At 31.8% G+C, this 18481-nt stretch overlaps 1 protein-coding gene across 1 annotated transcript in view; it reads left to right on the plus strand.

Moving 5' to 3' along the window:
* Nucleotides 1-422: 422 nt before the first annotated feature.
* The window catches only part of LOC111415112 (zinc finger protein 271-like), a 29128-nt gene continuing 11069 nt past the window's right edge, over nucleotides 423-18481 (plus strand). Inside the window, exons 1-2 of the mRNA XM_071196331.1 lie at nucleotides 423-700; nucleotides 9090-10882. Of these exons, the coding sequence (XP_071052432.1) occupies nucleotides 551-700; nucleotides 9090-10882 (1943 nt within the window). The 5' untranslated portion in view covers nucleotides 423-550. The remainder of the gene's footprint in view (nucleotides 701-9089; nucleotides 10883-18481) is intronic.

Here is an 18481-nt window from a genome sequence, read left to right on the forward strand (position 1 = left end):
AGAAGTGATTTTTGTGTTCAAAAAATATTATTTTTAATCATTAGTTTCGATTTAAACACAGTAATTAACAAAAATTGGTTTTATTTATTATTATGTTAATATTAAAAAAATTTATAAGTACGAAAACTTTCACAAATTTCATTAAAAAATATTATTCAAAATTATATTTCAATTTGAAATTTTCCGCAATTTATGCAACCAATTACAATCATCTGTATATTTAGTTGCATAAATAAATAAAAATTAAACTGAAACTGCTGAAAATAAATTAATAATCTTAAAATTAAAACACTATTTTCAATCGAAAATAGTAGTTTGTGAATACAGAAATTTAAACAATTTTGTAACTTAATCATAAAAAGTATTTTAGTATAATTTAAATTTGCCGCCTTACGATGTTGTCACTGGTTAAAAATTATGTGCGCAGATATCTACTGCGCAGTCCAGTGGAGTGGTTAGTGTTGCTTTTTCGGTATCATTTTCGTAGATTTTTCTTAATTATTGTTATTTAGAAGCAGTTTTAGCTAAAATCGATGATTTTCTTTTAAAAATGGAATCGAAATACACCGATTTAACGAGGTTATGTCGAACTTGTAAAATGGAATCTTCCGATATGCGGCCCCTGCATACGCGAGACACTGACAATGGCACAGATAATCCTAGAGTAGATGACATGCTAATGTTACTCACAAATATAAAGGTAAATTCATGAATGAACATTTTAAAAACTATTAATTTTAAGTTTTTTATTAAATACTAGAGATTCAATAATGATAGGTTATGTAATTGTTGAAGTTTGAAGTAGGTAAATGTAGTAAAAAAAGTTTGATTTTGTACTTTTAAACTGGTTTTTATTTATTATAGACTTTAAGTGTCACTAGTTTCGCCCCTTGGCCATCTTCAGAGATTGTTTCTTAAATTAAAGCTATTTTAAGAACGTTCTTAAATTTTAACCTATAAATGTGTAACACTTCGTCCTTAATTTTATTTTACAACACTTGTGAACTTTAATTTTGTAAATTTAGTAACTAATAATCTGACTTTAAAATTTAATATGTGATCTTTTTGACAAACGAAATAGTCTCTGAAGATGGTCAAGACCCGAAACTAGTTAGACTTAAATTCTATAGAACCCAGTAATTGGATGGTTTAATTTTATTAATTTTTGAAAAAGAATGAATGGATTTGTGAGACAAGTAAAGAAATAGAAACAAGGAAAAAGTTGTAGTGATTTGTGGGCATAAACTTTGGAATGAGCAGAAGTTATTACAATAAAAAGGAAGGGAAGGACAGATTTTTGTTAACAATGAGTGATTCTAAAACTGTTAGAACGATAAGGATGGACATCAACCAGGGTATTGTTGATAAATTAAAATTAAATTAATTAAAAGAGACACTGTATAAATTGGGAATATGTAATAAAGGGAACAAACAAGAATTCAAACTAACAATAAAATTAAAATCCTATATAAACAGTTCACTTGACAAAACAGATGATGAGGTAAACTTAAATGACTTGATAGATAGTACCATAACCATAGTAAACTGTGATGTAGACAATGTAAACTGAACGAAAATTAAAAATAATAAAATGACATTCAGCTTGTTGAACTATACAGGGTGTTCCGGTGACTCGGGGGATAAAATTAACCTCATATACTAGAGCAAAAATGATGACGATTCGTGAAAAAAAATTATTATAAAAGTCTTCAAATGGCCAAGATATGGGCCATCAAAGTTCAGAAATTTTAACACATTTTTCTAAATATTTTTAATACCATTTATGCTAGAGCTGATATGAAAATATTCTTAAAATTCTCTTTACACCAAGCAGGGCTTAATTCCTTAGCCTTAAAATAAAATCCAAAAATTTTTAAGTCATTATACCTCTTGTAACATCTATCCTAGGACACTCTGTATAAAAACAGTTTTTTTGTTTTTTTTTAATTGCCATGGCCAACCTTGACTTTTTCGAAGACTTTTGTATTTTAGTGTTACCATTAAAATCGAAGCTTAATATTTTCGCATATAACACGAAAACGGTCAATGTTATCAAAATTTTCAAAGAGTGATAAAAGTTTCTAAAATAAATTTTCTATTAAAAAGTACAATAATAAATGTAGGGTTACGAGCGAACAAAAAAGTTCTGAACAAACAAATTTTAGGGACACCTGTATAGCATGATTGCCGCCGCGCCGCCCGATGAATGTCAAAATTGGTTCATTTTGCTTGACATTTGTTTACCTGTACCAAATTTCAACGCCATAAATATTGAAAATATTTAGAAAAATGTGTTAAAATTTCTGAACTTTGATGGCTCATATCTTGGCCATTTGAAGACATTTATAATAATTTTATTTCACGAATCGTCATCATTTTTGCTCTAGTATATGAGGTTAATTTTATGCCCCGAGTCACCGGAACATCCTGTATACAGAAAACTCTACATACCCGTAAACGTCTGTTTTGAACAACTTGTGCAAGTTGAAAGTATAAAACACTTATTATACAGGGTCATCCACGACGACCGTCCATTAGAACTATACAGGTTCTGGCCAAAAAAAAATTTGAAAATTCAGATTTAAGTATTATCAATTGCGTTGTATTCGACTGAAATATTTTCTGATTTCTCCGGTATAACCGGAAGTGCTGCACCTACTTTATTATTTTAAATGGAACACCTGTATGTTTTTATACAGTGTGTCCCAGGATAGATGTTACAAGAGGTATAATGACTTAAAAATTTTTGAATTTTATTTTAAGGCTAAGGAATAAAGCCCTGCTTGGTGTGAAGAGAATTTTAAGAATATTTTCATATTTTGCAAACAAAGTCGGCCTTGACAGTGAAGCGAAAACTAATTTTAGTTTAGGTGAAGTAACCTTTTTGTTCATGATACGGAAAAATTTTATTAAGAAAAGTTGTTCAAAATAAGAAATTATGGTCCTATACAAAATTTCAGAAGGATCCATCTACTTTGGTTGAACCATTACATTTTAGTTTAAATAACATAAATATTGTATAATTTTATTTTATTTATAAAAAATCGAACATCAACATAACTGTCGTTTATTCAACATAATATCCACCTTTTGTTGCACACTTTTCTATACGATGCCTAAATTCTCTAAAGCTTTTCTGAATTTCTTCGATGCGTATTTCTCCTATAGCATTTGTTATCCGTTGTTTTACTAGTTGTTTAAGGCGACCCCATAAAAAAAAATCTAATATTGTAAGGTCGGGAGACCTTGGAGGCCACGCAATTGGACCATTTCTAGATATGATCTTATTTCGAAATATTAAATTTAACCATTCAGATACGCGTGCTGTAGAATGTGCAGGGCATCCATCGTGTTGAAAATAAATGGCCTGTCTTTCTATCAGCGGCATGTCGTTTAAGTATTCTTCCCTGAAGCTTTCAAGTAGCTGTAGATAAGAATACTGATTTAACGGCCCCTCTATGAAGAAAGGTCCAATAATACCTAAACGGTATGAAATAGCGCACCACACATTCACTTTTTGGTAATACTGTCTTTTACAGTTGACGCGAAAATTTGGATTTTCCGTGGACCAGTAACGACAATTTTGAGAAGAAATAACGCCATTTGTACTAAAAGAAGTTTCGTTAAAATAAAATTCAAAATTTTTTAAGTCATTATACCTCTTGTAACATCTATCCTGGGACACACTGTATATTTGGATTAGCCTGCTTTCAAGGTTTATGAACAACTTTACTTTTTGCAATTTGATTCGGCCATTCTCGAGTTATTCGAAATTTTCTAGAAAAATCTGCTCCAGCAGACATTTGTTTAAAAAATCAGAGAACACTCGGTTTTTAGGATATCAATTTAGGATTCAGAACATGCTTAAGCAACATGATGGAGTATGTTTTGGTGCCGCGTACGGCTGCCTAGAACGTTTGAACACTTTATTATAGCACGTTAACTTGGAAGTATAACTTCATTTTTTTAAATGGCACCCCCCATATTTTATTACTTAGTCATCTTCGGAGTCTCAATTTACATCTTTTATATCCCATATGTCCTATATCTAACATTTATGGGTTGGGAGATAATTAGGGTTTTTTGAAAAATGCACACATATCGATATTTAACCTAGTGTGCCATGAATTAAGTGCATAGTGTGACCTAGTGAATAACCAAATGAAGTGGGGGTTTGAAAATTTGCAGACTTGTGATGTTTGATGCTAGCTTTTTAACTAAAATATTTTCAGGTTCCGGGTACTTGTGGTTACACCGGAAGAGGTGACAATTTTCATATTTCAAATGGAACAGCCCTGTATTTTATTACATTTTTGAAATGTTTGTTCAATTTTAGGCCACTTGTATGTTACATACACTATACATAAGTGGAGTAATTTTTGAGATTTTAATTTTTTGTAATCAAAAATGTCAACTACAATGTTAGTTGCTAATTTTTAAATCATCTACTTTGACCGCCAGAATAAAATGTTGTGGTGTTTATGTATCATCGGAGGATCAATAAGGAAAAAATAAACAGTTTGACATTTGCTAAAGCTATGGTTTATTTCTGTTGGTGTGATGACTAGGTTACTTTTTGTAGTGATCTATTTGATAATAATTTATAGAGAGTGCAACCAAATAATTGTCGTACGTGTCGGCTATTTGCGGAAAGATTTCCATGAATTTCCAACTCATCCGGTACCAACTAAGGGTATTGTACACAAGCTATTAAAAAATTGTCGGGAATTTGGAACATTTTCTCTGGAATCAAGGACATTAAAACTGGAATTTTATCGCTCTTCGTTGCGATGAAAACTTTACCTAGTCATCACACCAACAGATATAAACCATAGCTTTAGCAAATGTCAAACTGTTTATTTTATTCGTACTGATCCTCCGATAATGCATAAACACCACAACATTCCCAACACAAATTGTTTTCCGGCGCCGGCTGCTGCAAATTATTGCACTATAACATTCAATATTTTTATTTATCAAGATATAACAAATTATCTTCAAGCTATAAATAACTATTCTCACATTTAAGAAATTTCAAATTTGTTCAGAGGATAAACTCCTAAACATATACGCCTAAATTATTCATGAACGTAGAAGTGAATTTTAATTATAAAAAGGAGTTCCTCTGTGATCTGACGGTGAGCTGTTTCCTTTAATTTTCTTTTAATCGTTATATGTTTTTGCTCCTTAATTGTTTTAATCTTTAGTTAATTTGTTAAATCAATTTGATAATGTCATGGTATTTTCAGTCGTGCCTGAAGAAGGAAAGAAATTCCGAAACATATGTAGCACTGAAAAACAAATAAATTTGCTTCATCGTCAAACATGGTTTAATTATTAAATATAACATTCAAGGTTTAAAGAGTAAAAGTGTTGAACTGGACATATATTTAACACTCCAGTAGTCGCACCTCCAGTTACTACAAGAGTGCGCAAAATATATATATATTTTTCTATGATGCAAAAGTATTAACAGGTTAGTCCAGGCAGACTGTTTACGTCATCTCTTAGGCGACTTTTCAATGCATGCAAAATATATATATATTTTTTTATGATGCAAAAGTATTAACAGGTTAGTCTAGGCAGACTGTCTACGTAATATCTTAAATGACTTTTCAATGCATGCAAAATATATATACATTTTTCTATGATGCAAAAGTATTAACAGGTTAGTCCAGCCAGACTGTCTACGTCATCGCTTAGATGACATGCGACTATTGGAGTGTTAAAGGACTGGCTGACGAATCTTGAAATTGGTAATGTTAACCTAAATGGATATGTGAAAGCATCAAGCTTTTGTCGGTCTGGGCGTTTACGTGGTGGTGTTGCTATTTTATGCCCGTTCTTAGTTTCCTTCTCGCACACCTCTTTCGTTTGATACGTTAATGCTCTCAACTGAATTAGACTTTGAAGTTGCTGATATAAATTATAATGATGTTCAGATATTGTCTGTGTACCGTTCGAAGCTATCTAAAACTCTTACACAATAAATGACTATTACCACAATCACCTTATAATTGAAGTTTTATCCACACTTATGAACCATATAAAGTACCACTTTATCCACTAATGGAATAAAGTTACTTTATACCACTAGTGGAATAATGAAAAATACAATCTTAAATCAATCACATCCTATTTATTATTTATATTAATAGACATTTCATTCTTTGATTTGTCATATTTTACTTCCCTTCCATTAATAACCAGCTTGTAATTGCCATAGCTTCCAGAATGTATAGTGCCTGTCGAAGTTTTTGAAAAATCTATAGAAACAATGGACGTTTCCTCTAGTAAGGAACGACTATACTCTGTTTTTAACGTTTTTAAACCAGGAGGAGTAAACGCGAAAGTCAGATTTACACTAGGAAAAATCACCAGAAAATATCACTAGATATTTTGGCGGTAAATTTAAATTAATAATTATTATTTATTTATTTACTTATTATTGTATTTATTTTCGTTTGTTATCGCAACACTAAACATACAAATTAACATTGAAGTTATGAGTGTATTTATTTCAAAATATAATAAAGAAGGGTTTAAGAACACAAAATTTACAATAATGACACGAAACTGTCGAATTATCAATAACCTAACCTTCAAATTCAAAATTGCCTGTATGTGAACCTTCCTCGCATTCAACCAATCACGTGCAAGGTCAATCTGGTGACAAATTTAAAATACTCCTCCTGGTTTAAAAACAGAGTATAGTACCAGTAGAACCTTGGATTTTTCTTGCGATATCAAGCTTATTACATATAGAATCCTCGATATAAATTTCTGCTATGCCAGAGCTCCTCCACCCACCATGTCGTTTAATTATTGTAAGGTCGGCACCTTTATTGGCCAGTAAAGTTGAAGTGCGCCTCATACAATGGCCGCTATAAGCTTTTGCATTTGCCAGATTCAAAAACGAAGCAACTGTTGAAGGAACTTTCGACAAAGTGTCAACAGGTTGTGAAGTACATTTTTGATTAGCGTATTTTAAAAAGAATCTCTCATTGGATAACTTCTTCGGACGTAAAGACATGTATTTTCTACACGTCTCCACAGTATTGATAGAGAATCCTTCTTCTATAATTGTAAATTTTCGTGAAATACCTATCTTGGTATATGGTATCGAAACAATCAAATATCCCCTATCTTCTACATCAGTAATCTTCAAATTAGTCAGTTCACAGCATCGACAAGCACCAGACACCCCCATTATTAGTGCAACCTAATATATTTCAAAATTTATTATACAGTGATATTCCCCTAACTCGAATCACTAAGAGAGTGGAAGAAAACTTCGAGTTATGGAAAATTCGAGTTAGAAAAACACATTTAAACATATTTGAAGCCTAGTCAAACGCTTGAGCTTACGAAAATTATTCGACTTAGAGGATAATTCAAGATATAGAAGTTCGAGTTAGGGGAATTTCACTGTATATAATATCCAAAAGGTTAAGAGAGATTACCTTGATCGTCAAATATTCTTTATTGCAAGCCCTTGTCAAAAACTCTTCGACATGTGTTCTTTCCCATACTGCAGATTTCTTCGCCTTGTATCCTCTTGACTGATTCTTCAAATAGGCCATGAGCTTACTATATTTTCATATATCTATGTTTTTATAAACCTTTATAGCGGCTTTCAGCATCGAATACTTCGACCACATGGATGAAATTGCATACCTCTTCTTCAAATTTAAGAAATACGATAGCAAGACTTCCTCATTTATTGTTATTACCCACCGTTTTTCTTTCCATTCATTAAACTCGGAAAATACTTTTTCGTAATGTTCCCTGGACTGTGCAGGCAATAATTGGACAGTTGCTTCTTTAGCTTCCTCAAGAATTATCATATCACTTTCTTCCATTTTTCTCCAACTTTACATTTACACCCTTTACAACTTTTACAAATATGTTACAACATGTTACAAATGGAATCGATAAACAATCGAAAATAAATAGCAACAATTCAACACCTCCCAATATTTTTTTAGTTAATTGCAATAATTTTTGAGGTGACAGCCGCTGTCAGAGTGAAATGTCAAATCATTTTTTGATAACATCAGATGAAATTTTGGCGATTCTGATTCTAAATGAGTGTGATTGTGGATAAAACATTCTTGCGTGAATAAAATACTGTCTAAAACACTTACACAATAAATAACTATTAACACATAGATAAATACATCAATAATGATTTTGGGGATCTTGTATAATTTTGTTGCTTTTGTAAGCCGTTGCCTGTACCCCTCAGGTCGATTGATGTTGTGTTTTTGCTTTTCTTTTCGCGTTTTAGTGGTCTTGTGTTCTCTATCTATATAAATAAATAATCGTTTATTGTGCAAAGCTACAAACAAGCAAAAAAAATCCAGAACAATATACAGGATGATTCAAAAAGCCGCTGACAGACTTTTAGGGTAGATAATACATGAAAAATTAAGATAAATAGTCTTAATATACCTTAATAATAGTCTTAATGTAAAAAGTCCTTTTTTAAAAATATTGTTTATGCCATTGAGCAACAGTTTTTGATTGGATTAACAAATTTTCTACAAACGTGTTTTTCTTAAAAACTATTGCTTTGATCAAAATTTTGTAAGAGACCAACTGATAGATAATTGATCACTATACAAAATTTGCAGTGACGTTGAAAATATTTTTAAAAAAGGGTTTATTATTGCAGATAATGTGTAATTTTAAAGAAACTTTGACACCCTTATATCTCGTTAAGGTGGCATTTGCAAGCCCATGTATATTGTGTATTACCTGCCCTAGGAGTCTGTCAGCGGTTTTTTGAATCAATCTATATAAGTAGTTTATTTATGACGTGTATGTGTATTACTATACAGCATTTTGTATCATGTACTACTGACTTGTGATAATACTTAATAGCATATTTTCATTAATAAAGATTATTATTATTATAATAAATAAAAACCAGTTTAAAAGTACAAAATCAAACATTAAATTGTTTACCTTCTTCAAAATTGACAACTGGTAGAGTGGATTTTAATTATAATTCTTTATGTAATTGTTGTTAAAAGTGGATTTCAATAAAATAATAAAAATTGTTTTATTTTTTCTTACAAATTTAGGTTGAAGAATCGGATAAACTCCCACATTTAATATGCAATTATTGCGTGACACAACTAAAAGCGGCCGTTAATTTTAAACAACTTTGCGAAGCCACAGATTTATTTTATAAAGATTTATTAAATCTCAATATTGAGCATAAAATCGAAATATACGAAGATATGATACTTTCAGAGGATACATCAATAAAACAGGGAGGAGATAACGATAATTTAAATAATCGCGACTACATCCAAGTTCTTGATGATGAGAACATATTAATTTTAACCTGTGGGGAATGTTTAAAAGTTTTCACAACAATCGAGGGTTTAAAATGCCATAAACGTATACATTCTAAAGATCCATTTAAATGTAAATATTGTGGCAGGGAATATTTAAGCTTAAAAAGTTTAAATCGCCACGAATTGATGCACACAAAACGAAAATTACATGTTTGTAAAATATGTAATATAACTATATCACGAGATACTAATTTAAAGAAACATTTAATGGTTCATTTGAAAGATAGGCCATATCAATGTGAGGGCTGTACTAAAGGTTTTAATCGTTCTGAAGATTTAGATATTCATAAAAATAAATGTAAAGGGCAAAAAATTTACACTTGTAATATATGTGCGAAAGGTTTTAATCGAGAAGATAGTTGTATGGTGCATGAAAAAATGCATGAAGATCAACAATACGTTCTTCCAACATTAGAAAGTTTAGATAATATCCAAGAATTCTATTATGAAGTTGATCTAAACGACGAAAATATTAATTTAATTAATTCAGAGATTTCTGATGTTGATGTTGAAGAAGAATTCCAACCAGATATCGCTTGCGAAGTTTTATTTACCCCAACAGTTGATAAAAATCCTATCATAGATATTAAATCAGAAATTTATGCCGAAGAAGATCCCCTGGAAATCATGGAAGAAAAAGCTAGGATTGAAGAAGAAATGTATAATGGAAATAGTGATAGCGCTGAATCTGAATACTTTCCTTTACGTATAAAAAAGAAAAAAGGAAGGCCAAGAAAAAAACCGTTAAAAAGATTAAGAGGTAGACCAAAAAAATTAAAATCAAACGAAAATAATGAACACACTTGCCCAGATTGTAAACAAGTTTTCCCAGAATTATCACTTTTAGAGGATCACATGATTAAACACGAATGCACTTATTGCAAAAAACGATTCGCGAGATTTACTCACTTAAGGAGACACATTTTAACACATTCAGAAAGTAAACCATACCCTTGTGCACAATGTGAAAAATCATTCACAAGATTAGATCATCTTCAACAACACATTAAAGTTCATGACCCCGAATATAGGCATTCCTGTGAAAGTTGTGGTTTAACATTTTCAAGGCAAAGTCAACTTTCCAGGCATATGGTCACTCAACACAACGCTGAGCCTTCAATGCAAGACGTGGAAAAAAAATTTTATTGCAATATTTGTTTGAAAGGATTCACAACTGAAAAATATCGAAACGTTCATGTGAAAAATCACGAAGCTGGGAGGCCGTTTCAGTGTAATATTTGCAAGAAAACTTTTACTTTAAAATCGCATCTTAATGAACATATAAAATTTCATAGTGAGAGTTCGAAAAAGTTTTTATGCTCGGAATGTGGGCAGAGATTCATTCGAAACGATTATTTAATTATTCATATGAGGAGGCATCGTGGTGAGAAACCTTTTAAATGTAAATTTTGTGGAAAGGGATTTCCTCGGACTACAGATCTTCATGTACATGAAAGATATCATACTGGCGAAAAAACTCATTTGTGTGGTGTATGTGGACGCGGTTTCGGAAGGTAATTAATAAACCTTTATTAACTATTATAATAATAATAATTTATTGTCTCCCAATATTGTTACAAAAAAGAACAACATTATCCATAACTAATCAAAATCCTACCCCTTTCCCCAGATTCTCCCTGTCTCGACGTCTCCTTGCTGTAGGGTTGCCAGCTCTATTTTTTGCTTTACGAGGGTTATCTGGAGAAAATACGGGATTTAGGATTAAAATACGGGACATGCATTTTACATAATAAAACTCCACTTATTTCTGTTTTGGTACTAAATGTATTACAAAATATGTAGTATATTATTATACGAGCATATAATGAGGGCTATTATTCACTAAGGTTAAGTTTATGTCACGAACGTAGCGAGTGGCATAATTAACCTGAGTGAATAATAGCTCATTATACAGGATGTCTCCGCGAGACCGGTCATTAGACGTTTCTGGAGTTATTTTATCTACGACTGCCCATTTATCAAAATTTTTGAGGAATTGATAAAGAAGTTTAAAAAATTAAATTTTGATTTTTTTTTGAATTTGCCTCTATGAAACTAATTTACATCACATTTTAATAATTTAATTTTATAATGTGTAATTAATGATTGTAGTTGTCGTCCCGTTTTTGGTACAAAATACATAATTTACTTACAAGGGAAGTATCAGAACTGTCCCTCACCGATTTTTTTGAAATTTGGTACAGCGATGGTATGGCCAAAAATAAGGTTTACGTATTTTTTTATACGTTCTAATAAAGCCCCTGGGGCGAGTTATAAGGGTTGGAAATCGGGGCAAAATATATATATTCGCTTATAGGCTGAAAACGAAAATAGCTATCGAAATGCGGTAAATGTAAACTGGTATTCATTTTTAAAGAACTTTCCATTGATATATCACATATACAGGTGTCTCAGCGAGACCGGTCATTAGACGTTTCTGGGGTTCTGGCGAAAATAAAAATTTGAGAATTCAGACTTAAGTATTATCAATTACGATCTCTTCGTCTAAAATATTTTCAGATTTCTTGCACTTCCGGTTATACCGGAAGTCGCCACCAACTTTATTTTTTTAAATGGAACACCCTGTATATTTTTACATATTTGGATTTGTCTGTTTTCAAGGTTTATAAATAACTTTACTTTTTGCAATTTGATTCGGCCGTTCTCGAGTTATTCGAATATTTCTAGAAAAGTCTGCTCCAGCAGACATTTGTTCAAAAAATCAGAGAACACTCGATTTTTAGGATATCAATTTAGGATTGAGAACATGCTTAAGCAACATGATGGAGTATGTTTTGGTGCTGAGAACTGCTGTCTAGAACGTTTGGTCACTTTACTATGGCACGTTAACTTTTCAAAATTTGGAAGTACCATAACTTCATTTTTTTAAATGGCACCCCCCATATTTTATTTCTTAGTCGTCTTCGGTGTCTCATTCTACATCTTTTATATCCCATATGTCCCATACCTAATATTAATAGTTTGGGAGATAATTAGGGTTTTTTGAAAAATGCACACATATCATATGGATATTTAGCCTAGTGTGCCATGAAAAACAAGCCTTCTCAATGAGTTCTTGTCAAAGACTCACTTGTTTACGTCACTTGATGCATGTGAGCTAATAATTATCTGTCATGTCCCTTAATATTAGTACTGAAACGAGTTAAAATTGATAACAATTACGAAAGTAATATTTACACAAATCAAGAAATTCTTAATTTATTTTTTATGCATGAAAAGCGCGACAAAGTTCGTAGTATGATTCCCAGATCTTCTTTGACAGCTCGAATTGAGGTGTTGGGACTGGGCTCGAAATAAGCCAAGGTATTCACCTCTTTTGTTGCATTATCTACTACATTTTTTGGTCAGTTTAACACGTGATTAATTCGTCCAAAATGCAAAAAATTTGCTTCTATTCTTCTAAATTTACCTTTTGTCATCGGAGATAAATGTGGATAATTTTCATTAAACATTCTGCAAGTTCTACTAAGAACTTTGTCGCACTTTTCGTGCACAAAAAATAAATTATGGATTTCTTCATTTGTATAAACATTATTTACGTTATTAATATCCATTTTAACTGGTTTTAGACTCACAAGCATCAAACAACGTAAATCAGACTTTGACGTTTATCAATAAGTCATTAAACATTTGTTTTCCATGGCACACTAGGTTAATATCGATATGATATGTGAGCATTTTTCAAAAAACCCTAATTATTTCTCAAACTATTAATGTTAGGCATAGGACATATGGAATATAAAAGATGTAAAATGAGACGCCGAAGACGACTAAGTAATAAAATATGAGGGGTGCCATTTAAAAAAATGAAGTTATGGTGCTTCCAAATTTCGAAAAGTTAACGTGTCATAGTAAAGTGACCAAACGATCTAGACAGCCGTTCTCGGCACCAAAACATACTCCATCATGTTGTTTAAGCATGTTCTGAATCCTAAATTGATATCTCAAAAATTGAGTGTTCTATGATTTTTTTAACAAATGTCCGTTGGAGCAGATTTTTCTAGAAAAAATCGAATAACTCGAGAACGGCCGAATCAAATTGCAAAAAGTAAAGTTATTCATAAACCTTGAAAACAGACAAATCCAAATATGTAAAAATATACAGGGTGTTCCATTTAAAAAAATAAAGTAGGTGGCGACTTCCGGTATAACCAGAAGTGCTAGAAATCTGAAAATATTTTAGATGAAGAAAACGTAATTGATAATACTTATATCTGCATTCTCAAATTTTTTGTTTGGCCAGAACCCCAGAAACGTCTAATGACCGGTCTCGCTGAGACACCCTGTATATCTGAGGGCTTCAGGGGGTAAACTACCAATAGTTTTTTGGAATATTTTAAAAACTAAATAGTACGTTTAAAAATATTAATGACGTGTTTTTTCTTATTTGCCTCTGACCATCCCCTGCAAAGTTACGGGGTATGATAGATAACCCCTTTCCTTAAGAATAATGTGATAAACTGTTACACTTTTGAACAATATTTTGAAGAAAACCATTAATTAGATGTAAATTAAGATGTACGCAGTAAAATAAACCCTATATGACATTAAGGGGTGGCTGGGGTTAACTACCCTAACCACTCCAAAAATTATTCTTTTTTGCGAAAATTGTTTGTCGATTTTGGTGCAATTTACCACAATGATTTTTTATACGTTTGGTAGATCTATTGTAAGAACTTACAAGGGTTAGAAGTTTGGGGTAGAAAATATATTTTCGCTAATAACTTCCATACTCCTACAGAAAAAGGTTTTTTTATCCTTATTCTATTTAAATAACACAAAAGTTAGGATAATTATATAAATATTTATTAATAATGAGTTAAAAAGTAACTGACAAAAGAATGGTTGACTATCACAAATTGTATTCTACATTATTAATTTAATTTCTTTATTTTTACTTTTTTTATTCAATATATTGTTGGCAATAATGAAAATCATGGAAAAAATGTTTTAAACACAACGATTGTTTACACCATGCACAAGTTATAACAGCTATATCTCCACAGATATCGCACGTAGGTTTTTCATTGGAAAAGCAAACCTCCACGGGATTTTCAAACTGTTCTGGTCTCTCCTCTATATATCCAGATGCAAACTAGGCGTATTTAAAAACATTAATAAATCGTGGGGGAGACAACTGGGGTTATACGTTAAGGATTGCAATTTTAAAATGTTATCTCGCTGATGCAAATTGACATCGTACTGGTAGAGAATAACTTGATCAGAAAATCTTCTAATGAAATTTTTCCATATTCTAAAACCAAATACATCCAGGGGTTGAATTTGACCTGTTGTCCCTGCAGGTATGGACAAATATTTAAACTTAACATCCGATGGAGTTACTTAACTAATAATTTCGGGGCAGTGGCCACTCCAAGAATCCAGTAATAGTAATGATTTGGGTCTGGTGTTTGGGAAATAGACATTTTGTAGCCAATTTTTCATATGAGCAGAAGTCGGTTTACCAGACTTTGATGCCAAAACGAATATATTATCTGTTTTGAACATTGTACTTATTACCCTCGGTCCAAAGGTACCAGAGGATTCTAACAATGTAGAATACAATTTTTGATACTTAACCATTTTTTTTCAGTTGCTTTTTAACTCATTATTAATAAATATTTATATAATTATCTTAACTTTTGTGTTATTTAAATAGAATAAGGATAAAAAAAAACCTTTTTCTGTAGGAGTATGGAAGTTATTAGCGAAAATATATTTTCTAGCCCAAATTCTAACCCTTGTAAGTTCTTACAATAGTACTACCAAACGTATAAAAAAATCATCGTGGTAAATTGCACCAAAATCGACAAACAATTTTCGCAAAAAAGAATAATTTTTGGAGTGGTTAATATCGTCATAATATCGCCAAAATCGACAGCGTAGTTTTTAAAATGTTCCAAAAAACTAGGGGTAGTTTACCCCCTGAAGCCCTCAGATATATGTGTGATATATCAATGGAAAGCTCTTTGAAAATGAATATCAGTTTACATTTACCACATTTCGATAGCTATTTTCGTTTTCAACCTATAAGCGAATATATGTATTTCGCCCCGATTTCCAACCCTAATAACTCGCCCCGATTTCCAACCCTAATAACTCGCCCCAGGGGCTTTATTAGCACGTATAAAAAAATACATAAACTTTATTTTTGGCCATACTATCGCTGTACCAAATTTCAACAAAATCGGTGAGGGACAGTTCTGATACTTCCCTTGTTAGAATTTTGGATCCAACAAGGCCCAATGATGATAAAAACGACTGTTATAATACAAATACTTTATTTTCATACCATTATCTAAATATTTACATTACTAAAGAAATGATAGTTTATTATTCATAATCCATGTCTTAATAATTAAGACTAATTAATAATAATAAATAATAATTTAAGAACTGTTTACAATAAGTTCGTTGTAAAACTATATGCAATCTTGGGGAACATATTTATTCGCTAACGTCTTCACATCTTCGAATTTACTTTTACTTTTCCCTGGAAGGGAGAAAACGGTACTTGGTTTTTCTAGCTGGAATGTATCTCTGCGTAGTGCGGAAGAGTCATATAACAGTTCATCTTGATTGTATTCTCCATACTTGTACTTTGATATGGTAAACTTTACTTTATGATTACATTTGCGTTCAGATATATTACTCTGAGATTTAGCATATAGAGGTTGCTGAAACATACTTTGTTTGGCTTCTATAACTACAAACTTCTTTCATGACTTTCGGACCATGTCTTCGTAGTCTTTAGGAACAAACACCCTTTCTCTTTCTCGTCTTTCTTTTTCAATAACACCAAAAGTGCGGTCACAAGGTAAAAAACTGTGTCCTGGCTCTGGATATCTGTGTATAATTTTATCAAACGTTTTATACCCCTTAACAAGAGTGTACAAGTGTGCATCAGTACCATGTTCTTGTTGTGAGCTGAGCAGTTGTCAGAAAAAAGGTACAGGTTCTTTTACACTGGAACTGATTTCATTTTTTATGAAATGATCGATCATGCTTATTACTTAATTCTGACCTTTCCACCCAGTACCTTCGTTGTACATGTAGCAGTGTGAGTTTCCTTTGCTTGCACAGTATATAGTGAAGTTATAAACCCACAGTAGTCTCTTGTAAAACACATCTCCAGTTGGTACTGCTGGAAAGGTAAATTCTGTTGAAAGTCTAATGTCAAGACTTCAATCTTATCATTAGTTTTGGATTCTTTAATTTTTAAACTAATTTCTTTATAAAATTCCTCACTCTTTCTTAAATGAAATTCTTTTTTCCTTTTTAATGTCTCTAAATTTTCTTTGTTGTTTTCACATTTAATTTTGTTCTCTAGTGTATCACATTTTTGGCATATATCAGATTTTGGTATTCCAAATGAAAGCTTATAGTTTTCATTAAAGTGACGATTATAGTAATTGTATGTAACTGTTTGTTTGCATTTTTCACCTTTTTCCAATCTCGCAAATACCGCTGCTTCATGTTTATCTAAATAAAGTCTCTGCTTTCTTCGAATACTCAAATCTGGAGAAAAGTACCGTACATTCGCATTTTTCGTCCTACTGTAGTGAGATATTTGAGCAGGAAAGTTTTGTATCTGCTCATCAACTTGATTTATAATATGATCTGGTATTTAGTTTGGTCTACTACCATGTTTTCCACAATTATCCTTCAATACATAGGTATTCCTTTTTGTAGATATCCTAGTAACTTTTCAACTCTACGTTTTCCTACTCCATAAAGAGAATAAAAAGCTTTCTTACAAACCTTTTTTTCAAAAGTACCCTGTTTTATTTTATAGTGTGCTGCGTAGACTCGAGTTTGTACTGCCCCTGTTTTTGGTCTACGCCTCTGAATAGTGGATAAACTAATTTGGCCACTAAGATGAATGTCCTGCTTCTCCTTATTTGCCATTGCATTGAAACTACTGAGCATAGTAGCCTTAATAACGTCGGTGATAACAGAAAAGCATTTGCACTTGCAGTTGCAATCCGGACCTCAGTTGCGTGCTGTGACCACATTACCTGAAGAATTCATATGTTCATCTTTAATCGTCCCTTTTCCGCTTTCGTCCCGTTCCCTTACGTATGGTCGCATTTTCATTATCATCACAAACTATGTTTGTATCGGAGCACTCGGCATCACAAGAAGCTAATAACAATATATTTACATTGTATCTAGGCTTATGCTTCTCTACGTTGTTTTCCGGGATATAATCTGGATCACTATCCGTATTATCCAAATCGGTTTCAACAATAAATAGGTTGGTTATGCTCATAACTGAAGCAAATTCCGTCAAACACATAATATGACCTTACAAAACTAACAACAGCGCTGTATTGGCCATAGACAACTATGATAATAAACAAAATAGTAGAAGCAGTTGTTTAGAACAAAAATTATCAGGATGGGGCATTACTACTTCAAAAGTGTAACGGAAATTTTTTAATCAATTGTCAACAATCATTTCAAAATATTTTTATAAATGTCAAAATAGACCTTTTTAAAGAAATTGATTTTTAAGTAATTTTTAGTAGTCGTAGATAAAATGTTGTGTATCACAGGTGGGCTAGAGCATAATTGGACTGCGTATACATCACTTGACTAAGCGACAAATGATCGATGTTGAGAAAAACGGGACTTTCGTTTTCATCTCTCTAAAAATATGACTTCTCAGATTTATTTATTTTTATCACAGAACACTGATGATAGCCATCACAAGCACAGAATCCGCTTGGTCAGTCGTTTTATGATTATACAGAGTGTTTCTGTAAGTCGTGGCATAAATTTAATCACAAATACTAGAGTCAAAATGATGATTCGTGTAAAAATTTTTTAAGAAAATTGTCTCGATTTTGATTTTGTACTTTTCAACTGGTTTCTATTTTATACAGAATTATTAGTTACTAATTTACAAAATTAAAGTTCAAAAGTTGTAAAATGAAATTAAGGACGAAGTGTTACAAGTTTACAGTTTAAAATTGAACGCTTTTTTTTAACAAAAGAAATATTAAGAAACTTGGGAAAAATTCAAGAATCATCATGTGGCTTAAAAATCACCGTTTTTTTTAATCAATGTGAAATGACCCAAAAAACAC

Source organism: Onthophagus taurus, chromosome 6 (assembly GCF_036711975.1).
Source record: "Onthophagus taurus isolate NC chromosome 6, IU_Otau_3.0, whole genome shotgun sequence".
Taxonomy (NCBI): Eukaryota; Metazoa; Arthropoda; class Insecta; order Coleoptera; family Scarabaeidae; genus Onthophagus; species Onthophagus taurus.